General features: G+C 46.0%; 1 protein-coding gene across 1 annotated transcript in view; it reads right to left on the reverse strand.

Annotated features, from left to right (window-relative positions):
* VPS50 (VPS50 subunit of EARP/GARPII complex) overlaps positions 1 to 24,737 on the reverse strand; it is a 200,729-nt gene that overhangs the window by 65,308 nt on the left and 110,684 nt on the right. The window contains exons 12-13 of the mRNA XM_077268173.1: positions 11,769 to 11,909; positions 556 to 685 (exon numbers count right to left, since the gene is read on the reverse strand). Of these exons, the coding sequence (XP_077124288.1) occupies positions 556 to 685; positions 11,769 to 11,909 (271 nt within the window). The remainder of the gene's footprint in view (positions 1 to 555; positions 686 to 11,768; positions 11,910 to 24,737) is intronic.

Here is a 24,737-nt window from a genome sequence, read left to right on the forward strand (position 1 = left end):
TATAATAGATAGATAAATAGATAGATAATAGTCAGATGATAGATAGATAATAGATAGATAATAGATAATAGATAAATACATAGATAATAGATTGGTAATAGATAGATGATAGATAATAGATAATAGATAAATAGATAGATAATAGTCAGATGATAGATAGATAATAGATAGATAATAGATAAATACATAGATAATAGATTGGTAATAGATAGATGATAGATAATAGATAATAGATAAATAGATAGATAATAGTCAGATGATAGATAGATCGATAGATATTAGTCAGATGATAGATAGATGATAGATTAATAATAGATAATAGATAGATAATAGATATATAGATAGATAATAGATAGATAAATAGATAGATAATAAATAGATAATAGATAGATGATAGATAGATAATAGATAGATAGATGATAGATAATAAATAGATAATAGATAGATAGATAGATAGATAATAGATAGATAGATAGATAGATAGATAGATAGATAGATAGATAGATAGATAGATAGATCTTAGTTCCCTTGGCATAGACCTGATCCGTTCCTTACCAGCAGCTTGTGGTTCCTCGTGATCAAATTTCTCATGCCACTCCATTGTACGAAAATAACTCAACATCACTTCCCAGAGAGCCTTGCAGAGGTCGGTGAGGCAGGGGATGTAGCTATCGGAGGTTATGTGCTGCAAAGGCACAAAGGAGACATTATTCACCATTCTGATGGCTACTGACCTTGGTACATGAAGAAGACCAGAAACGAACCTGAGCACAAATAACTCTGAGGGTGAGTTATCGAAACCTGGTGCAGCTAAAAACTACCAGTGTGGAGCGTTACTTGTGTGGGATATTATACTCCGATGACTCAGGGCAGCGTTCCTTACTATGACAGATAAGATATGTTTTTTTTTTCTTCTAATATGAGCCTTTTTATTTAGCGACCATTTCCCTGTGCTCTACCAAGGGGGCGTGGCACACAGGGTACTCTGGGGCGTGGCACACAGGATCCTCTGGGGCGTGGCACACAGGATCCTCTGGATTGGGTTTTCAGAGTACTCTGCATTATTATCCTCTTACATACAAACCAGATCTTGCTGCAGAGTAATTAGTACACAAACAGCAAGAAAACATTGTGGAAAATCAGATAAGTTGATACTTTCCAGTCCATACAATGGAACAGACATCAGGAAAAGACCAAACTATAGCAATTAATTTAAGGGGTTGTTCACGGGTACAGGTTTTTTTTCTCTTGCTTAAATGCATGCATTTGGGGCTACAAATCATTTTTGTAATTTGATTTAATTAAATATTGTGCACCTTTTGCCTTTTACAGCCTCGGCGTAGCTCTGTCTATCTCTGGCTGCAGAGCAAGTTAACGGAGAATCTGTAAGTGAGCTTATTCGGACATCGTAATAAGTTTGTCAATACTTTATCTGCTTTTTTTTTTAAGCCCCTGTCAACAGATTATTAGTGACCAGAGACAACTTCAAAATTAACCAAGAGCCAGTAAAAGTCAAATGGTAAGTTGTTTTCTTTGTTTAGTTTTTTTTTTTTTTTTTTTTTTAAGTAAACCCAATTGCAAAAATTATTTTTCGCCCAAATGTAAATTAGAGAATAACAATTGTCATCATAATGTTGACAAAAGTTTCCATTATAAAGCAGCTTCATCAGGGGATGTGACACAGCCAGTAACCTTGATGTCCCATCCCCTGATGAAGCTGCTCTAGTGGTGAAACATATTAGGGGACAATTCTAATGGGCGTTTATTGTTTTATAAACAATAACCATAAATAAGATGGAATTCAAGACGGCCGATCAATACGAGTGACAATCACTATGATCAAACCTAGCAGCGGTCTGTGACATTAACTCTTTACATGAGCCTCATATGTAAATAATGCCGGCAATTTAAAAGTTTTAATGTATACAAAAATAATAAGAGTTCAGTTTTAGCCTTTGATAGTCACATTGAAACTTTTCTTAATGTAAATTATCAAGTAAGAATCCTTACAGAAAGAGTCCTGTGTATTCATGAGTTCCGAAGGAAGATCTACTATTAAGTAAGAATCCTTACAGAAAGGGTCCTGTGTATTCATGAGTTCCGAAGGAAGATCTACCTGGTTGACTGACACTACTGCCTTCAGGACGCACTCCACGAAATCCAGCGTATGCGCTGTGACAAGGCGTGAAAGTTAAGGCGCGTGCATGTGCAGTGGATACTAGGGAAGCAGAATCGCTCACTGCAAAGGGTGGACTTAAAAAGGCAGTGGAGGGAGGCTGTCAATCAAGAGAACAGAGGTGGGATGGAGGCGGAATCAATAATGACATGGCTAATTTACATGGTCTATAAATACTGTGCACAGGCATATTTCTTCTCTTATCAGGTCTATGGGGTAAGCACACCCTGTTTTATATGTATCCTCTCTGGTGTTCTACTGCATTGTTAGAGGCTGTGTAGACATTCACAAGTGTCTTCTCTATTAAAACTCCTGATTTAAAGGGGATCGTTAATAAACCTAGCTGACGACAGCATAGGATAAAGGGAGAGACACTGAACTCGGGAATATATAATTTTTTTATGATGTAATTCTGTATTTTCATTCAATCAGCTGTTTACTTGCTGCCAGGACTCACAGAGAAAGCCTGTGAGTCCCGCTTTCCCCGCCCACACACTGTGATTGACAGCTTTCCTTGGTTACATCTGAAAACAAAGTTCTTTTGTTTTACACAGAGAAAACAAATGAAAACATAGAAAACTATATATTCCCGAACTCAGCTGGGGTCCCTCTATCTTGTGTTGTGCTTTAATAAAAGATCTGACGATTCCCTCTAAAACCATTTATCCCAGTCACAAAATACCATTGAACATCTACAATTGGCCACATATGATAATTTGTTATTACTGTTACACCAAGTCTGCTGGAATATATATCATGTTGATTTATAAATTTCAGGACCGGGGATCAAACTTCTAAAAAAAAAGCTAAATTGAGAAAGGACCGGTGTGTTTATTCTTCATCTTCTGCCTTACCCTCTGGGAAGAATTCAGGGACAAACTACCGTATTTTTTTTATGTCTATTTCTGGACTGGTAATAATAAAAAAAATTAACATTTAAATGATCTACACCATAAAAATGTTTTATTAATAATGCAACATACATGCCCGGGCTCTTCCTAATATAGATGGGACTGACGCAAACAATAGCACTAAAAGCAATATATAGACTGTAGATGTTAGAAACATCAATGTTGTATAATTAAACTGCCCAAGACTATGGAATATATGAATAAATAAAAAATCCACTATCTCAGCGACATTCTGGACAAGCACTCGTGTTCTCTGTCACACTGTGTATAAGGGTCCCTTTCCTGCACAACTACTTTCTGAACAACTCTCTGAATCTGTTGGCCCTCACTGAAACCTGGATCCAGGACTCTGACACTGTCTCCCCTGCTGCCATTTCCCATGGTGGCCTACAATTCTCCCATTCCCCAAGACCCACTAACAGACCTGGTGGTGGAGTCGGCATACTCTTGTCCCCCCAGTGCACGTTCCAGGTTATACCCCCAGTTTCTTCACTTTCGTTCCCTTTTTTTGAGGTCCACACCATCAGGCTCTTCCGTCCCCTCTCCCTCAGAGTAGCGGTCATATACCGGCCCCCAGGCTCACCTACCCACTTCCTGGACCACTTCTCAGCCTGGCTGCCGCACTTCATGTCCTCAGAATTACCAACCCTTATCCTGGGAGACTTCAACATTCCCATTAGCAGCCCCACTTCCACATCTGCATCCCAGCTTCTATCACTAACCACTTCCCTAGGCCTCTCACAGCTCTCAACCTCTGAAACACACAAAGACGGTAACACCCTGGACCTGGTCTTTGTCCGGCTCTGTTCAATCTCTTACCTAGATAACTCACCACTTCCCCTCTCTGACCACAACATTCTCTCCTTCACACTCACAATTCCTCGCCCACCCCAGCACTCTCCTACCTACCGCACATTCAGAAATCTACATGCCATTAACCCTCATACACTTTCAGACTCCTTACACTCATCACTGTCCCCAGTCTCCTCTTGTTCCTGTCCTGATCTGGCTGTACAGCACTACAATGACACTCTTAGAAGCACCCTAGACCAAGTAGCTCCCCTCACCTTCAGAACCTCCAAACACAGAGTGAAACAGCCCTGGCTCACATCGCAAACCCGATTTCTCCAGCGATGCTCCAGGTGTGCTGAACGCTTATGGAGGAAAACTCGCACCCCAGAAGACTTCTTACACTTCAAATTTATGTTAAGGACCTATAACTCTGCCCTTCACCTCACCAAACAGTCCTACTTCACCACTCTGATCTCATCACTGTCCAACAACCCCAAGAAACTTTTTGACACATTTCACTCCCTCCTCAGGCCAAAAGCTCAAACCCCTATCACAGACATTTGTGCTGATGACCTGGCCTCACACTTTATAGAGAAAATAGACAATATCCGTCAGGAAATCCGCTCCCAGACACCAAGTGCAATGACTCCCAACCCTCCCTGCATCTCCCCTGGCTCACTCTCCACATTCGATCCCATCACAGAAGAAGAAGTCTCCAAGCTCCTCTCCTCTTCTCGTCCGACTACATGCACCACCGACCCCATTCCCTCACACCTCCTCCAGTCTCTCTCTCCAGTCGTCACAACTCACCTAACTACAATCTTTAATCTCTCCCTCTCCTCTGGCATCTTCCCCTCCTCCTTCAAACACTCCATCATTACTCCATTACTAAAAAAACCCACCCTTGACCCATCAGGCGCAAACAACTACAGACCGGTCTCCAATCTCCCCTTCATCTCAAAACTCCTGGAGCGCCTAGTCTACTCCCGCCTTACCCGTTACCTCTCCACTCATTCCCTCCTAGACCCTTCACAGTCCGGGTTCCGCCCCCTACATTCAACAGAAACTGCACTCATCAAGGTGACCAACGACCTTCTGACAGCAAAATGTAATGGTGACCACTCTCTGCTCATTCTCCTCGATCTTTCTGCAGCTTTCGACACGGTTGACCACCCTCTCCTACTCTCTAGGCTCCAGTCACTAGGCATTAAGGACACTGCTCTCTCCTGGATCTCTTCCTATCTTTCTGACCGCTCCTTCAGTGTTCTGTTCTCCGGCTCCACTTCATCTCCTCTTCCTCTCACTGTCGGGGTACCTCAGGGCTCAGTCCTTGGCCCCCTTCTCTTCTCCCTCTACACGGCCCCAATTGGACAGACCATCAGCAGATTTGGCTTTCAGTACCATCTTTACGCTGATGACACACAACTATACACGTCAGCCCCTGACCTTACCCCCGCTGTACTACAGAACGCCACTGACTGTCTGTCTGCAGTCTCTAACATCATGTCCGCTCTCTATCTGAAGCTCAACCTCTCCAAAACTGAACTTCTTCTGCTCCCGCCTTCTACTAACCTCCCTAAATCTGACATTTCCCTCTCCGTGGGTGGCACCATAATAACACCTAGGCAGCAGGCACGCTGTCTGGGTGTCATGTTTGACTCCGATCTCTCCTTCACCTCCCACATACAATCTCTTGCCCGCTCGTGCCGCTTACACCTAAAGAACATCTCTAGAATCCGCCCTTTTCTCACCATGGAGACAACAAAAACTCTCACTGTCGCCCTAATCCACTCCCGTCTGGACTACTGCAACTCTCTTTTAATTGGCCTCCCCCTCACGCGACTTTCCCCTCTCCAGTCTATCCTTAATGCAGCAGCCAGGGTCGTCCATCTGGCTAATCGTTACTCGGACGTGTCCGCTCTTCGCCAGTCATTACACTGGCTGCCCATTCATTACAGGATACAATTCAAAGTACTTGTTCTCACCCACAAAGCTCTCCACAGTGCGGCACCCCCTTACATCTCCTCCCTCATTTCTGTCTATCGGCCTAGCCGACCGCTGCGCTCTGCAAACGACTTTCGACTAACCTCTGCACTAATCCGTACCTCCCACTCCCGACTCCAAGACTTCTCCCGTGCTGCGCCAATCCTCTGGAATGCTCTACCCCAAGATATTAGGACCATCCACAACTTGCATAGCTTTAGGCGCTCACTCAAAACTCATTTGTTCAGAGCGGCCTATCACGTTCCCTAATCAGTCATTTTATGTTTGTGTGTGTTTGTGTAGCCCACTCACTATCTCATCTACCCCCCACCCCCTGAAGATGGCTGGACCATCATTGTAAATACATCATTGTAAATACACACCTGTACTTTGTATCTCCCCACCTCATTGTAGATTGTAAGCTCTCACGAGCAGGGTCGTCTTATTTTGCTTTATTGCTGTATTGTTAACATTGTTACCTATGACTGTTTGTTTGAAACTGTTAAACTGTAAAGCGCTGCGGAATATGTTGGCGCTATATAAATAAAGATTATTATTATTATTATTATTATTAAGGGTTACACGGAATTAGGAAAATAGGGTCGGCTTCACTTTATTGGGAGCAGAGCTGTAATACCTGGCCCCAACCACGGGGAGAGTGGCGCTGGTACAATTGTACAATGCTTCAGTTTTAGCAATTCTCAACCCCAAATTCAACGGCTGCAAAATCTCGCTCCTGTCTGTCCAGGACAACGCTTAAACACTGTACAAAAGCAAAGCTTCATCAACAGGACTAGGTAAGGGTCGCTTTCAGTCCTTTAAATGCAGACAATAATATTTCCATTCACCGACAGTAAACAGAAATGACAAAAAAAAAAAAAATCAGGGCCACATCCCCACAGATGTACCCGGCAGGGCTGCCTTCCCCTGCAAAGGGGACCATCCGAGCTCGCGTGCTAAACAGAGGGGGAGGAAGCCTGGCAGAAAGGGTCGGAGCAGCCCCAAAGGAGTGTTGCAGTGAGCGGCAGCCCCAAAGAGAACGTCGCAGGGTGCGGCAGCCCCAAAGAGAGCGTCGCAGGGTGCGGCAGCCCCAAAGAGAGCGTCGCAGGGTGCGGCAGCCCCAAAGAGAGCGTCGCAGGGTGCGGCAGCCCCAAAGAGAGCGTCGCAGGGTGCGGCAGCCCCAAAGAGAGCGTCACAGGTCGCGGCAGCCCCAAAGAGAGCGTTACAGGCCGCGGCAGCCCCAAAGAGAGCGTCGCAGTGAGCGGCAGCCCCAAAGAGAGCGTCGCAGTGAGCGGCAGCCCCAAAGAGAGCGTCGTAGTGAGCGGCAGCCCCAAAGAGAGCATCCCAGGGTGCGGCAGCCCCAAAGAGAGCATTGCAGGGTGCGGCAGCCCCAAAGAGAGCATCGCAGGGTGCGGCAGCACCAAAGAGAGCATCGCAGTGCGTGGCAGCTCCAAAAAGAGCGTCGTAGGGTGCGGCAGCCCCAAAGAGAGCGTCGCAGGGTGCGGCAGCCCCAAAGAGAGCGTTACAGGTCGCGGCAGCCCCAAAGAGAGCGTCGTGGGGTGCGGCAGCCCCAAAGAGAGCATCGCAGTGAGCGGCAGCCCCAAAGAGAGCATCCCAGGGTGTGGCAGCCCCAAAGAGAGCATTGCAGGGTGCGGCAGCCCCAAAGAGAGCATCGCAGGGTGCGGCAGCCCCAAAGGGAGCGTTGCAGTGCTCAGCAGCTCCAAAAAGAGCGTCGTAGGGTGCGGCAGCCCCAAAGAGAGAATTGCAGGGTGCAGTAGCCCCAAAGAGTTTGCCTTCTCTTTTCCCCGCTCTCGTTGGGTGCGGCAGTGCCAAAGAGAGGGTTGCAAGGTGGGGCAGCCTCAGAGACAGAGTTGCAGGGTGAAGCGACCTCAACAAGAGTGTCGCAAGGTGCGCCAGCCCCAAAGACAGAGTTGCAGGGAACAGCAGCCCCAACAAGAGAGTTGCAGGGTGTGACAGCCCCAACTAGAGAAAGGGTAGCTGGCCAACAGCACACGGATAAACGAATGCACGTCCTAGTTCCACTGGACCCCCATGGAAGATGTACATACCAGATAAGAAATGAAGGACAGCATCCAGTCCAGGTGAAAGTGTTCACAAAACGATTCCTTTATTTGCCAAAGTGCAACGTTTCGACCCAAATGGGTCTTTGTCAAGCATTTTGGGTCGAAACGTTGCACTTTGGCAAATAAAGGAATCGTTTTGTGAACACTTTCACCTGGACTGGATGCTGTCCTTCATTTCTTATCCAGCCCCAACTAGAGAGTCACAGAGCGAAAGCGCCGCAGGGCATATCAGCTTCAAAGAGAGCCTCGTAGGGCGCGGCAGCCCCAAAGACAGCATTGCAGGGTGCGGCAGCCCCAAAGAGAGTCGCAGGGTGCAGTAGCCACAATGAGACCATTGCAGGGTGCGTCAGTCCCCATGAGAGTATCACAGGGTGCAGCAACCCTGAAAATTGCCCTGGAGAAGGTGGCAGCCGTGAAGAGGAGAGGGCAGTGAAGAGCACATTGGAAAGGAAGTCTGCAGCGAGGAGCGCATTAGTGAAGAAGACTGGCATTAAAAGCGTATCAGAAGGGAAGACAGCCATTAAGAGTATTGAAAACAAATAGGAAAGAGCAGTGATTCCCAGCGCTGCCACAGAGTGAAGACAAGGGTGTATGATCTCTGGTCTTTATTCACGGCGGTTCAAAGTTGCGTTGACACAATCAGGTATCAAAATGCATTGAGCGCATTGGAGGGGGAGGCAGCAGCTAAGAGCGCACTGGAGGGGGAGGCAGCAGTTAAGAGCGCACTGGAGGGGGAGGCAGCTGTGAAGAGCGCACTGGAGGGGAGGCAGCTGTGAAGAGCGCACTGGAGAGGGAGGCAGCTGTGAAGAGCGCACTGGAGGGGGAGGCAGCTGTGAAGAGCGCACTGGAGGGGGAGGCAGCTGTGAAGAGCGCACTGGAGGGGAGGCAGCTGTGAAGAGCTCACTGGAGAGGGAGGCAGCTGTGAAGAGCGCACTGGAGGGGGAGGCAGCTGTGAAGAGCACACTGGAGGGGGAGGCAGCTGTGAAGAGCGCACTGGAGGGGGAGGCAGCTGTGAAGAGCGCACTGGAGGGGGAGGCAGCTGTGAAGAGCACATAGGTGGATCCGGCTGTAACCAGAAGTTGCGGAGGAAGCTCTAATGCGCTTGTCTTAAGGGGATGTATCTCTTACATGTGCGCTGGAGCTTGTCACAGGCTGTGCAGCACTAATAAGTTTGTCAGTGTGGAAGGCAGCAATGACAAGGGCAGAGGAGGGAAAAATATTAATGAGAGCATGGGGGGGGGGGGGGGGGTTGGGGACAGCCATAGCAAAAGGGAAGGCAATTCTGACGAGTACATTGGGGCTATAACGGTAGTACAGTTGGTAGCGAGCATTAGAGGGAGCTTAATGGAAATATTCAGGACTCCTGCATTTATTCCAATAGTGCTAACCCCCCACATGGAGGTGAAGCACATACCTGCAGCAAATATCTGGTAATGGGCAGATCATCAGTGGAGGCAATCATCTAGAAACCTTGTCTCTGTATCCTAAACGGAGGGCAATGTGACACTCGCGAGATAAATAAAGTATGGAGGTGGCAATTTAGAAGTATTGAAATCCTCCAAGATTTCTTCAGCAGTTTTAAAATTTATGACACATGAAACAAAAGAAAGTTTTAAATGATTAATGTGTAGCTGGTGGGCATAAACTACCACACATTTACCATCCCATCAGACCAATAAAATGACTAAAAAGTATTTAGCAGTGTGTGCCCATTTAGTAATGAATCCTTCAAGGTGCCCCGGGTCTAATAAGTGAGCGACCACCGAAGACAAATGACTCCAATGTAAATGTAGAAGAGCTAATGCAGGAGCGTTAGAATGCGGCTTCTGTGAAATGCGCTGCGCGAGGAGCTTCACAGAATATTAAGAAGTCAGAGACGTTCCTGTGACAAGGATGTGACAAGGCGATTCTCTTATTTCAGGAATGAGTCGAGAGAAGAGTCTCCAATGTACTCCCACCATATACAGGCAGTAGAATGTGCGAGGCAGAAGACGGGGAAAGTCAAATTAGGAGAATGATTGACAGTAGAGACAAAGTGTGAAAGACAGTAACAGAAAGAGTGTGTGAGAGATTGAGACTGGCAAACATTGAGATAGAGTAAAAGACAGTAGCTTAGAAAGAGTATAAAAAAAAAGAAATAACAATGCAAGTAACAAAAGCAACGCAAGTGGGGAAAAGAGAAGGACAACGCGAGCGGGGGAAAAGAGAAGGACAACACAAGCATGGAAAAGAGAAGGACAACGTGAGCATGGAAAAGAAAAGGACAACCGCAAGCGGGGGAAAAGAGAAGGACAACGGGAGCGGGGGAAAAGAGAAGGACAACGTGAGCGGGGAAAAAGAGAGCACGGAAAAGAAAAGGACAACGCAAGCGGGGGAAAAGAGATGGACAACGCGAGCGGGAGAAAAGAGAAGGACAACGTGAGCGGGGGGAAAAGAGAAGGACAACGTGATCACGGAAAGAAAAGGACAACGCAAGTGGGGAAAAGAGAAGGACAACACAAGCGGGGGGAAAAGGGAAGGACAACGTGAGCATTCAAAAAGAAAAGGACAACGAAAGCGGGGGAAAAGGACAACGCGAGCGGGGGAAAAGAGAAGGACAACGTGAGCGGGGAAAAAGAGAAGGACAATGCGAGCACGGAAAAGAAAAGGACATCGCAAGCGGGGAAAAAGAGAAGGACAAAGCGAGCGGGGGAAAAGAGAAGGACAACGCAAGCGGGGGAAAAGAGAAGGACAACGTGAGGGGGGGGGAAGAGAAGGACAACGTGAGGGGGGGGAAGAGAAGGACAACGTTAGTGGGGAACAGAGAAGGACCACACAACCGGGGGTAAAGAGAAGGACAACATGAGCATGGAAAAGAGAAGGACAACGTGAACAGGAAAAATTAAGAATAACTTGACAGGTAAAAGAAGGACAATGCGAGTGGGAAAAAGAATGACAACGCGAGCGGGAAAAAGAACGACAATGCGAGCGGGAAAAAGAAGGACAATGCGAGCGGGTAAAAGAAGGGCAACACAAGCGGAATAAAGAGAAGGATAATGTGGGCAGGAAAAAAAAAAAGAGGATAACATGAGCGTGGAAACAAGAAGGACAATGTGGGTGGGGAAAAAAAAAGGCAACTCGTGCGGGAAAAAGAAGGACAATGAGAGCGGGAAAAAGAAGGGCAACGCAAGAGGATAAAAAAGTCAACGTGAGCGGGAAAATGAAGGGCAACACGAACTGGAAAAAGAAGAATAACTGGTCACAAAAAAAACAAAACAGTGCACGTGGGAAAAAGAAAAATTGGAATCAGAGAAAACATAAATGAGAGAAACAGCATGCCACAGAGAAGGACAGCGAAGAGATGGGAGGACACAGTAAAAGAAAGAGCCCAGGATAAGAGAACATGATGGTGAAAAAAAAAAGAAGACCTAAGAAGGAGAGAGATTAACAAGAGTGATAGAAATAGAGCGTGCTAGGTAGATGTTAGAATGGTTTGTCTTTAGTTGCCAAAATGGTATATTATGGAACTAGTTAAAATATGTCCACATGTTTCAGTAAAGTTCTGCAACTGTCCCACTCATCTGAAACAACCCAAACAGACGGGTGAAACCGATTTTCAGTTGCAAAAATATCTGCAACAAAAGCTGCATTTTGTGAATTGATGGTAACATTATTAGCTGTGGGAGCCCAGGGCCTACATGAGGTTGGTCAGAATTCACCAATGAAGGAGAAGCCGGCTCCTATCACCAGTCCTTCTTTCCCCCGTGGCCTTCGTCATGCAGCATCATCGCTTCCTGGATTCAGATCGATAACATCAGATATTATGGCGGCTCGCCTACTTACCGTACAGAGGTCCTTGTAAGGCAGTTTCTGAAATTTCGTATCCGAGTTTCCTGCGCACAGTTCTACATATCCCAGGACGACTTGGAACACTGTGTTGTGGATCGCCTGAGTGAAGTGCATGTGCAGCTGGTCCATTGCCGTCTAAAAGGTGAGGAGGAGACATCGAAGAGAAAAAAGCAGCCGTAAGTAATCTACAATAATGATAATGAATCTATGCAAGTTCTGTGGCAGGACAAGTGACTTGTGGATTATCGGGGGTCCAAGCACAGGGATCCCCACTGATTCTTAGGGGCTAAGAAAGTGCCCTGTTGGAATTGCGCAGTCAAACCTTTCTGATAAATAATGACGTTTCACGATGGCAATTACCCTTTCAGTCACAGAGAAATGACTCTGTTTATTCAGTAGCAGTCTGTATAGCAAAGCTGATAAATAAGTGGCAGAAAACAGAAAACTTCTGACAACTGTTCCTGCTCGAGTGGCCAGAGTAAAAAAATCAATATTTAAAGATTATTTACGTGAATAATAAAAATAATGTATATGCATGTTCAGCTGCAGAGGTACGGCATGGGTCCATGTACCCGCTCTGTGGACCTATGCCAATATCGCGACCATGCGCCATCAGGCCGGGCACATCTGTCTACGGCAGCTGCTGGTAGCTGATCGGCTTTTTCTCTTTACTTTCGGTGCAGATTTGCTTATCGCCTCAGAGCAGGTTCACTTCCATTACTAGTTGTTTGCATAAAAAGCAGCAGATCGGTATTTTGGTTGCAGGGGGCAGCTGAGAATATTTCTCACTCATGCATTAAGTGGGTCTGTTAGCAGATTTCACAACACAAACTGCATACATTAGTATATAGATGTCTTAGGCCTGATGAGGCTGGTGTATTTGCTATTGCTATCCATGCCAGAATGGCTGTATAATCCTTTATGAAAGTTTAAACTTAATTGCCACCCATCTAGCCTGATCCTCAGTTTTACTCCTACTTGCTGATGAAACTCCACTCACCTAGCCTAAATGAAAAATTCTCAGTGTTCCTCCTCCCTGCTGCCGACTCTCCACCTACCTAGCCTGACAGTCAGCTCATGAATGCCCCTCCTCCTCTGCTGCTGCTGAATCTGCACTCACCTAGCCTGATGCTGACTGCCCCATCCACCAAGCCCTAATTGACAGCTCCTTAGTGCCCCTCATCCCATGCTGCTGAATGTCCACCCACTTAGCCTGAAAGCTCCTCAGTGTCCCTCCTCTCTGCTGCTGCTGAATTTCCACCTATCAAGCCTGACAGCTCCTCAGTGCTCCTCCTCTAATGATACCGCTGCAATCTCTCACTGCTCAGTACAAGCTGCAGCTCTCAGTCAGGCTGTGTGCCCGGAGACTGAATATGCTTGGACTCATGAGTTCTCTTGTTTTAAACCAGGATGTTCATTTATTTCAGGATTATACAGCCATTCTCAATTGGATTTTCACAGTAAATACACCAGAATCATCAGGTCTAAGATTTGTATGCTAATGTATACAGTATATATTGTGAAGTCGGAAAAAGGATAACATAAAGCAATATCGTGTTATTGTAAAATACATGTAGAAGGGATCTACAGCACGGAGAGCAAATAGCGAAAAAATCTACTCGGAAATTGGGGCAGGCTGCTTTGAATCCACTTTGCAACACTGAGGTTCAGTAGCGTAGCTACTGGGGAAGCAGAGGGAGCGGTCGACCCGGGCCACGCGCTCTGAGGGGGCACACCAGGAACTAGGCTACTGTAACTGCATCGGCAAGCGCAGCGCGCCGATACAGTTACATTCTGTGGCAGAGCAGGGAGAATCGATTTCCCTGCTCTGCCACCCCGCCTGGGCAGGTGTGTGTGTGTGTGTGGGGGGGGGGGGGGGGGGGTCCCGGTGCCAGCAGGGGGCCCGCCGTGCAATCACTTTTGTTTTTAATCATGTTTTTCACTTAATAAATTTTTACATTTTATTTACTGGAAGTTTGTGCCGAGTTTCATCCTCCCCTCCTGTTCTAGGTTGCCGCAATCACCGGCTGGATTAGCACCTTCAAGGAACATATCGAACCAGGACTTCACATTGCATGGTATGCTGTTTTTTTTCCTTCTATACTATATAGAGTCTGCCTATTGGGGAGTGCATTATACTATATAGAGTCTGTCTACAGGGAGTGCATTACTCTATATAGAAACTGCCTATGGGGAGTGCATTATACTATATAGAGTCTGCCTGTGGGGGGTGCATTATAAAATATGGAGGCCTATGGGGAGTGCATTATACTATATTGAGGACTATCTGCTGCATTATACTATATGGAGGCCATCTAGGGGGCCATCATACAGTGTGGAGATTACAGTGACGGGGCAGAGGCTCAGTATTGGGATATCAGGGGCAGTAATAGGGACACATACGGCAGCAGCGGCTCAGTATTGGGGTATCAGGGGCAGTAATAAGGACACATACGGCAGCAGCGGCTCAGTATTGGGGTATCATGGGCAGTAATAAGGACACATACGGCAGCAGCGGCTCAGTATTGGGGTATCAGGGGCAGTAATAGGGTCACATACGGCAGCAGCGGCTCAGTATTGGGATATCAGGGGTAGTAATAGGGACACATACGGCAGCAGCGGCTCAGTATTGGGGTATCAGGGGCAGTAATAGGGACACATACGGCAGAGGCTCAGTATTGGGGTATCAGGGGCAGTAATAGGGACACATACAGCAGCGGCTCAGTATTGGGGTATCAGGGGCAGTAATAGGGACACATACGGCAGCAGCGGCTCAGTATTGGGGTATCAGGGGCAGTAATAGGGACACATACAGCAGCGGCTCAGTATTGGGGTATCAGGGGCAGTAATAGGGACACATACAGCAGCGGCTCAGTATTGGGGTATCAGCAGGATGAGGAGTTTGTGCAGGTTGGGAATAGATGGTGATGGGGCTGATAATATGAGAAGTGAAATGTGTCTTTGTTGTATTCTCTGCAGACCAGTCCTGGCTGGAAGAAGTTGTCATGTCGGTCTGGGCCGAATGGAAAAGACGGGAAAAGTGAACGATTCCATCAGAAAGAACGTCAGAGGTAAGTCATTATCTGTAACTGTGCTCTGATCTGTTACATGTTCTGTAGGGCTGGTATCTACTACTGACCATATGGCGGTGATATCCATGTTGGTCGTTATATAGAGATTATTTTCAGTAACAGCGCGGTCATCTGCTGAGGTTCTCTTCCACTATTAGGGTGCGACACCCAGCTGTAATGAAGGTTACCTGGTTAGGGGCCCACTCAGAAGTTTCCCCCCCCCCACTGAACCAAAATCCTAGCTACGCCTCTGCTGAGGTTGAGTCCACAGATGAAGCCCTAGCTTGGCTATACATGGGGTAGCTTGCTGCATCCATAGGAAGAACATTCCAGCAGTGCCCAAAAAAGGCATCTCTGAAGTGAGAAGTGACAAAAAGATGTACTAAATATATAATAACACTACAAAACACAGATGCAGAGAGTCCCAATAAACAGTATTTCTTCTTCATACGGATACAGATTTGACTCTTCATGACATATGACAGAGCGGAGCCTGGAGAACATCCAGTGTGCCCATTAGCAGAAGGAATCGGCCAGACAGGCTCTTATGTATAATGCTAGAACCTCCTTATAGTTGATGAGGAGGAGGGAGGGCTCAGAATTAAATTCTATAACTCAATACAGAATAATTAAAGATGTATTCCCAAGTCGCCTCTTGAGCAGCTCATAGATTTGCAATCGCCTTGCTCCCTGGTTGCTTGGTGGAGCGGGGTGGGGGTTGGGCTCCTCCATGAGTCACCTTTCTGCTGAGCAGCGTCATTCTGCGACTACACATTAACGGTCCGTCAGTAGCTGTTCTGGGCCAACACGGTTATCACTACATTAACTTATACAGATAACAGGGCATTGGAACAAGCGCATGGCTCAGGAAAGTGAGAGCCATGATTAGAGCTGCTCTGGACACCACTGATGCAGGGGGGGCAGGAGGATTGTGACTTTACAGGACTGATAACAACAGTGTCAGGAGCTGATGGCTAGGGAGAAGGGACTCAGCTAATATCAATGGGCTGCAGAGATGGTTCACACAAAGGATTTTTGATCCTCTCCAAAATCCTCCTCGTAAACATCTTAAAAAACACTTGAGAAACTCTTCTTATTTGATACTATCAGAAATCCACTTTGGATGGGAGTCCGACTTTAGCATATCTCTTCGGATTGAACAATGGCACACTGCTATCAGAAGTACTTACACGTCTAATATCTCAATGATCCTCCAGGGGTCAATTTTCAAAATATGCCCCCGTTAGGCTATCACACGTAAGTCAGGAGCACTCACCGCTTTGCTGGAGGAATTGCGGATTACAGAGCAATTCATCCCAACATATAAATGCCTTTACTAATAATAGTTTCCTGATCACTCCCCAAAGAGCGCTCCTCTCGGTTGACATGGAGGAAGTTGACCCTTCGATTAAATATGTCATTATACGTATCTTCCTAGTAGTAAAGAACTCCCTTGCCCATTGGTGGAAAAAGACAGAAACGCAAAAAGTTTACAGATATATTAGATAAAATTCATCAACATAGCTCTTTAGAATGGAGGTTCGCTATCAACGACGACGGTATAAATAAATATTCTACGAAATGGAAGACCTGGAACTCAAAATTCCGAAACTGATGAACTATCTTTATTGCATGTGGAAACAAAATGAGATCATTATAATTATATTTCACTTCTTTTCGTGATTTCTATTCGTATTGAAGTTATCAATTTGCTTAAAGCAGAGGTGTCAAACTGCATTCCTCGAGGGCCGCCAACAGGTCATGTTTTCAGGATTTCCTTGTATTGCACAGGTGATAATTTAATCACCTGCACAGAATGATTCCAGCACCTTGTGGAATGCTAAGGAAATCCTGAAAACATGACCTGTTGGCGGCCCTCGAGGAATGCAGTTTGACACCTCTGGCTTAAAGTATGTTGCAATGTTTAAACCTTTGTTACACTGCAAAATGGAAAATTCAGTAAAGCTGTGTGCACACGTTAAGGATTTTGGCGATAAAACCGCCAAAAAAAAAACGCATCCACTAAGCATTTTATTATTAGAATATAATCAGCAATTTTTATGCACATGTTGCGTTGCGTTTTTTTCCGTAAAAAAATGCATCGCGGAAAAACGCAGTATGTTCATTAATTTTGCAGATTTGTCGGGTTTTTGCCACTATTTTATTGCATTGGTGAAGCTCCGGAAAAAAAAAAAGTGAAAAAGCCACAAAAAAACAAGAACAAAAAACACGCGGATTTCCAGCGGAAAAAGTCCGGTGTGAGTCAGGAAATTTCTGCAAAGACTTGACGTGTGCACAAAGCCTTAGAGTTCTCTAATTTTTACCACCCCTTTCCCCTTCCAGTTGTTATCCCTGCCATCTCCTCCCCCCCCCACTCTTTTTTCACTTTCCCCTTCACCTTTTATCCCGGTTCCTTGCAAAAATGTAATAAAAATATCTTAAAAGAAATCCACTTTGGAGTTCATATGAGAAGTTTTTCTGAGCATTAATTTTTTACAAATAAAGAGGTTTTAAAAACCACCTGGGTGAAAACAAATCGTATATCAATTCTATAAAATGGATCCTGATACAACTCCCGCCAAACTAAGCGCTGTCAAATCAAAAAGCTGCCTATAAAGCTCCAAGGAAAAAACCTCATAAAAAAAGCATTTCCTGTAGCAGTTTCCACTTGAAAAAAACATTGTGTGAACAAAGCCTTAGAATGCAATCTATTTTCTCACAGTTCCTCTCTGCTCTTCCATTACCCGTCCTGCACCATGAGAGCAATCTCTTATTTCCCACCTGGCGGCTGATGGCGGTGTTGAATTGACAGGTCAGTCCAACCTCAGTCCTCTGACGCCCCTGGCCGAGGACTCGCACAAGAGCCATCGGTACCCTGTGATCACTGCTCGGCAAAGGGCAGAAGTTGACAAAACTGGACTGACTTGTCAATCAAACACAGGAGGCAGGCTCTGAGCAGGGAATAAGGAGAGAAAGCGGGAAGTGCTACGACACGGCCAAAAGCACTGTACGCTTATTTGCAGATCCCTCAGTAAAAGCAGGGTGGATTTATAGAAAAATTATCGATTTACTTAGGGAAGCCTAAAAAGTCAAGCCTTTAGTTTAGTGTAGAAATTTTTTCTGAAGGGTATTCTTGAAATCAGATTTTTTTTTCCTTTCTACAGAACTTATACAATGAGCAACATACGATTAATATTTACAGCCTCAGACTTCTCAAGATTTCCAATCCAGATATCGCAAGTCTTTATCTTCTTTGTTCACTTTGTGCATAAATTGTGACAAAACGGCGAAAGTGACCCGGTGTATAAAAGAAAAGAAAAAGTTCTGCTACAAACAGGGCTGTCAGAGAGAAGGTCAGCGCTGAACCAGGAGACAAACGACCGCGAATAAAAGGAAACGACATTGTGAAGATCTCAGTCCACTGTACATTTATTGGAATGGACGACTTCACCAAGACATTTATGGTACTTTAATTTACTAAGGTCTTCCATCTATCCCGTGCGGTGTAGTATATAGAGGATGTGTGGTGTAGTATATAGAGGATGTGTCCCGTGTGGTGTAGTATATAGAGGATGTGTCCCGTGTGGTGTAGTATATAGAAGATGTGTCCCGTGTGGTGTAGTATATAGAGGATGTGCCCCGTGTGGTGTAGTATATAGAGGATGTGTCCCGTGTGGTGTAGTATATAGAGGATGTGTCCCGTGTGGTGTAGTATATAGAGGATGTGTCCCGTGTGGTGTAGTATATAGAGGATGTGCCCCGTGTGGTGTAGTATATAGAGGATGTGTCCCGTGTGGTGTAGTATATAGAGGATGTGTCCCGTGTGGTGTAGTATATAGAGGATGTGTCCCATGTGGTGTAGTATATAGAGGATGTGTCCCGTGTGGTGCAGTATATAGAGGATGTGTCCCGTGTGGTGTAGTATATAGGGGATGTGTCCCGTGTGGTGTAGTATATAGAGGATGTGTCCCGTGTGGTGTAGTATATAGAGGATCTGTCCCGTGTGGTGTAGTATATAGAGGATGTGTCCCGTGTGGTGTAATATATAGAGGATGTGTCCCGTGTGGTGTAGTATATAGAGGATGTGTCCCGTGTGGTGTAGTATATAGAGGATGTGTCCCGTGTGGTGTAGTATATAGAGGATGTGTCCGTGTGGTGTAGTATATAGAGGATGTGTCCCGTGTGGTGTAGTATATAGAGGATGTGTCCCGTGTGGTGTAGTATATAGAGGATGTGTCCCGTGTGGTGTAGTATATAGAGGATGTGTCCCGTGTGGTGTAGTATATAGAGGATGTGTCCCGTGTGGTGTAGTATATAGAGGATGTGTCCCGTGTGGTGTAGTATATAGAGGACGTGTCCCGTGTGGTGTAGTATATAGAGGATGTGTCCCGTGTGGTGCAGTATATAGAGGATGTGTCCCGTGTGGTGTAGTATATAGAGGAGGTGTCCAGTGTGGTGCAGTATATAGAGGATGTGTCCCGTGTGGTGTAGTATATAGAGGATGTGTCCCGTGTGGTGTAGTATATAGAGGATGTGTGGTGTAGTATATAGAGGAGGTGTCCCGTGTGGTGCAGTATATAGAGGAAGTGTCCCGTGTGGTGTAGTATATAGAGGATGTGTCCCGTGTGGTGTAGTATATAGAGGATGTGTCCAGTGTGGTGTAGTATATAGAGGAGGTGTCCAGTGTGGTGCAGTATATAGAGGATGTGTCCCGTGTGGTGTAGTATATAGAGGATGTGTCCCGTGTGGTGTAGTATATAGAGGATGTGTGGTGTAGTATATAGAGGAGGTGTCCCGTGTGGTGCAGTATATAGAGGAAGTGTCCCGTGTGGTGTAGTATATAGAGGATGTGTCCCGTGTGGTGTAGTATATAGAGGATGTGTCCCGTGTGGTGTAGTATATAGAGGATGTGTCCCGTGTGGTGTAGTATATAGAGGATGTGTCCCGTGTGGTGTAGTATATAGAGGATGTGTGGTGTAGTATATAGAGGAGGTGTCCCGTGTGGTGCAGTATATAGAGGATGTGTCCCGTGTGGTGTAGTATATAGAGGATGTGTCCCGTGTGGTGTAGTATATAGAGGATGTGTCCCGTGTGGTGTAGTATATAGAGGATGTGTCCAGTGTGGTGTAATATATAGAGGATGTGTCCCGTGTGGTGCAGTATATAGAGGATGTGTCCCGTGTGGTGTAGTATATAGAGGATGTGTCCCGTGTGGTGTAGTATATAGAGGAGGTGTCCGGTGTGGTGTAGTATATAGAGGACGTGTCCCGTGTGGTGTAGTATATAGAGGATGTGTCCCGTGTGGTGCAGTATATAGAGGATGTGTCCCGTGTGGTGCAGTATATAGAGGATGTGTCCCGTGTGGTGTAGTATATAGAGGATGTGTCCCGTGTGGTGTAGTATATAGAGGATGTGTCCCGTGTGGTGTAGTATATAGAGGATGTGTCCCGTGTGGTGTAGTATATAGAGGATGCGTCCCGTGTGGTGTAGTATATAGAGGATGCGTCCCGTGTGGTGTAGTATATAGAGGATGTGTCCCGTGTGGTGTAGAATATAGAGGATGTGTGGTGTAGTATATAGAGGATGTGTCCCGTGTGGTGTAGAATATAGAGGATGTGTGGTGTAGTATATAGAGGATGTGTCCCGTGTGGTGTAGTATATAGAGGATGCGTCCCGTGTGGTGTAGTATATAGAGGATGTGTCCCGTGTGGTGTAGAATATAGAGGATGTGTGGTGTAGTATATAGAGGATGTGTCCCGTGTGGTGCAGTATATAGAGGATGTGTCCCGTGTGGTGCAGTATATAGAGGATATGTCCTCTGTGGTGCAGTATATAGAGGATGTGTCCCGTGTGGTGTAGTATATAGAGGATGTGTCCCGTGTGGTGTAGTATATAGAGGATGTGTCCCGTGTGGTGTAGAATATAGAGGATGTGTGGTGTAGTATATAGAGGATGTGTCCCGTGTGGTGTAGTATATAGAGGATGTGTCTCGTGTGGTGTAGTATATAGAGGATGTGTCCCGTGTGGTGTAGTATATAGAGGACGTGTCCCGTGCGGTGTAGTATATAGAGGAGGTGTCCCGTGTGGTGTAGTATATAGAGGATGTGTCCCGTGTGGTGTAGTATATAGAGGATGTGTCCCGTGTGGTGTAGTATATAGAGGATGTGTCCAGTGTGGTGTAATATATAGAGGATGTGTCCCGTGTGGTGCAGTATATAGAGGATGTGTCCCGTGTGGTGTAGTATATAGAGGATGTGTCCCGTGTGGTGTAGTATATAGAGGAGGTGTCCGGTGTGGTGTAGTATATAGAGGACGTGTCCCGTGTGGTGTAGTATATAGAGGATGTGTCCCGTGTGGTGCAGTATATAGAGGATGTGTCCCGTGTGGTGCAGTATATAGAGGATGTGTCCCGTGTGGTGTAGTATATAGAGGATGTGTCCCGTGTGGTGTAGTATATAGAGGATGTGTCCCGTGTGGTGCAGTATATAGAGGATGTGTCCCGTGTGGTGTAGTATATAGAGGACGTGTCCCGTGTGGTGTAGTATATAGAGGATGTGTCCCGTGTGGTGCAGTATATAGAGGATGTGTCCCGTGTGGTGTAGTATATAGAGGATGTGTCCCGTGTGGTGTAGTATATAGAGGATGTGTCCCGTGTGGTGTAGTATATAGAGGATGTGTCCCGTGTGGTGTAGTATATAGAGGATGTGTGGTGTAGTATATAGAGGATGTGTCCCGTGTGGTGCAGTATATAGAGGATGTGTCCCGTGTGGTGCAGTATATAGAGGATGTGTCCCGTGTGGTGCAGTATATAGAGGATGTGTCCCGTGTGGTGCAGTATATAGAGGATGTGTCCCGTGTGGTGTAGTATATAGAGGATGTGTCCCGTGTGGTGTAGTATATAGAGGATGTGTGGTGTAGTATATAGAGGATGTGTGGTGTAGTATATAGAGGAGGTGTCCCGTGTGGTGCAGTATATAGAGGAGGTGTCCCGTGTGGTGTAGTATATAGAGGATGTGTGGTGTAGTATATAGAGGAGGTGTCCCGTGTGGTGTAGTATATAGAGGATGTGTCCCATGTGGTGTAGTATATAGAGGATGTGTCCCGTGTGGTGTAGTATATAGAGGATGTGTCCCGTGTGGTGTAGTATATAGAGGATGTGTCCCGTGTGGTGTAGTATATAGGGGATGTGTCCCGGGTGGTGTAGTATATAGAGGATGTGTGGTGTAGTATATACAGGATGTGTCCCGTGTGGTGTAGTATATAGAGGATGTGTCCCGTGTGGTGTAGTATATAGAGGATGTGTCCCGTGTGGTGTAGTATATAGAGGATGTGTCCCGTGTGGTGCAGTATATAGAGGATGTGTCCCGTGTGGTGTAGTATATAGAGGATGTGTCCCGTGTGGTGTAGTATATAGAGGATGTGTCCCGTGTGGTGTAGTATATAGAGGATGTGTCCCGTGTGGTGTAGTATATAGAGGATGTGTCCCGTGTGGTGTAGTATATAGAGGATGTGTCCCGTGTGGTGTAGTATATAGAGGATGTGTCCTGTGTGGTGTAGTATATAGATGATGTGTCCCGTGTGGTGTAGTATATAGAGGATGTGTCCCGTGTGGTGTAGTATATAGAGGATGTGTCCCGTGCGGTGTAGTATATAGAGGATGTGTCCCGTGCGGTGTAGTATATAGAGGATGTGTCCCGTGCAGTGTAGTATATAGAGGATATGTCCCGTGTGGTGTAGTATATAGAGGATGTGTCCCGTGTGGTGTAGTATTTAGAGGATGTGTGGTGTAGTATATAGAGGATGTGTCCCGTGTGGTGTAGTATATAGAGGATGTGTCCCGTGTGGTGTAGTATATAGAGGATGTGTCCCGTGTGGTGCAGTATATAGAGGATGTGTCCCGTGTGGTGCAGTATATAGAGGATGTGTCCCGTGTGGTGTAGTACATAGAGGATGTGTCCCGTGTGGTGTGGTATATAGAGGATGTGTCCGGTGTAGTGTAGTATATAGAGGATGTGTCCCGTGTGGTGTAGTATATAGAGGATGTGTCCCGTGTGGTGTAGTATATAGAGGAGGTGTCCCGTGTGGTGTAGTATATAGAGGATGTGTCCCGTGTGGTGTAGTATATAGAGGATGTTTAGTGTAGTATATAGAGGATGTGTCCCGTGTGGTGTAGTATATAGAGGATGTGTCCCGTGTGGTGTAGTATATAGAGGATGTGTCTCGTGTGGTGTAGTATATAGAGGATGTGTCCCGTGTGGTGTAGTATATAGAGGATGTGTCCCGTGTGGTGTAGTATATAGAGGATGTGTCTCGTGTGGTGTAGTATATAGAGGATGTGTCCCGTGTGGTGTAGTATATAGAGGATGTGTCTCGTGTGGTGTAGTATATAGAGGATGTGTCCCGTGTGGTGCAGTATATAGAGGATGTGTCCCGTGTGGTGCAGTATATAGAGGATGTGTCCCGTGTGGTGTAGTATATAGAGGATGTGTCCCGTGTGGTATAGTATATAGAGGATGTGTCCCGTGTGGTGTAGTATATAGAGGATGTGTCCCGTGTGGTGTAGTATATAGAGGATGTGTCCCGTGTGGTGCAGTATATAGAGGATGTGTCACGTGTGGTGTAGTATATAGAGGAGGTGTCCCGTGTGGTGTAGTATATAGAGGATGTGTCCCGTGTGGTGTAGTATATAGAGGAGGTGTCCCGTGTGGTGTAGTATATAGAGAATGTGTCCCGTGTGGTGTAGTATATAGAGGATGTGTGGTGTAGTATATAGAGGATGTGTCCGTGTGGTGTAGTATATAGAGGATGTGTCCCGTGTGCTGTAGTATATAGAGGATGTGTCCCGTGTGGTGTAGTATATAGAGGATGTGTCCCGTGTGGTGTAGTATATAGAGGATGTGTCCCGTGTGGTGTAGTATATAGAGGATGTGTCCCGTGTGGTGTAGTATATAGAGGATGTGTCCCGTGTGGTGCAGTATATAGAGGATGTGTGGTGTAGTATATAGAGGATGTGTCCAGTGTGGTGTAGTATATAGAGGATGTGTCCCGTGTGGTGCAGTATATAGAGGATGTGTCCCGTGTGGTGTAGTATATAGAGGATGTGCCCCGTGTGGTGTAGTATATAGAGGATGTGTCCCGTGTGGTGTAGTATATAGAGGATGTGTCCCGTGTGGTGTAGTATATAGAGGATGTGTCCCATGTGGTGTAGTATATAGAGGATGTGTCCCGTGTGGTGCAGTATATAGAGGATGTGTCCCGTGTGGTGTAGTATATAGGGGATGTGTCCCGTGTGGTGTAGTATATAGAGGATGTGTCCCGTGTGGTGTAGTATATAGAGGATCTGTCCCGTGTGGTGTAGTATATAGAGGATGTGTCCCGTGTGGTGTAATATATAGAGGATGTGTCCCGTGTGGTGTAGTATATAGAGGATGTGTCCCGTGTGGTGTAGTATATAGAGGATGTGTCCCGTGTGGTGTAGTATATAGAGGACGTGTCCCGTGTGGTGTAGTATATAGAGGATGTGTCCCGTGTGGTGCAGTATATAGAGGATGTGTCCCGTGTGGTGTAGTATATAGAGGATGTGTGGTGTAGTATATAGAGGATGTGTCCCGTGTGGTGTAGTATATAGAGGATGCGTACCGTGTGGTGTAGTATATAGAGGATGTGTCCCGTGTGGTGTAGAATATAGAGGATGTGTGGTGTAGTATATAGAGGATGTGTCCCGTGTGGTGTAGTATATAGAGGAGGTGTCCCGTGTGGTGTAGTATATAGAGGATGTGTCCCGTGTGGTGTAGTATATAGAGGATGTGTCCCGTGTGGTGTAGTATATAGAGGATGTGTCCCGTGTGGTGTAGTATATAGAGGAGGTGTCCCGTGTGGTGTAGTATATAGA

Source organism: Ranitomeya variabilis, chromosome 6 (assembly GCF_051348905.1).
Source record: "Ranitomeya variabilis isolate aRanVar5 chromosome 6, aRanVar5.hap1, whole genome shotgun sequence".
NCBI lineage: Eukaryota > Metazoa > Chordata > Amphibia > Anura > Dendrobatidae > Ranitomeya > Ranitomeya variabilis.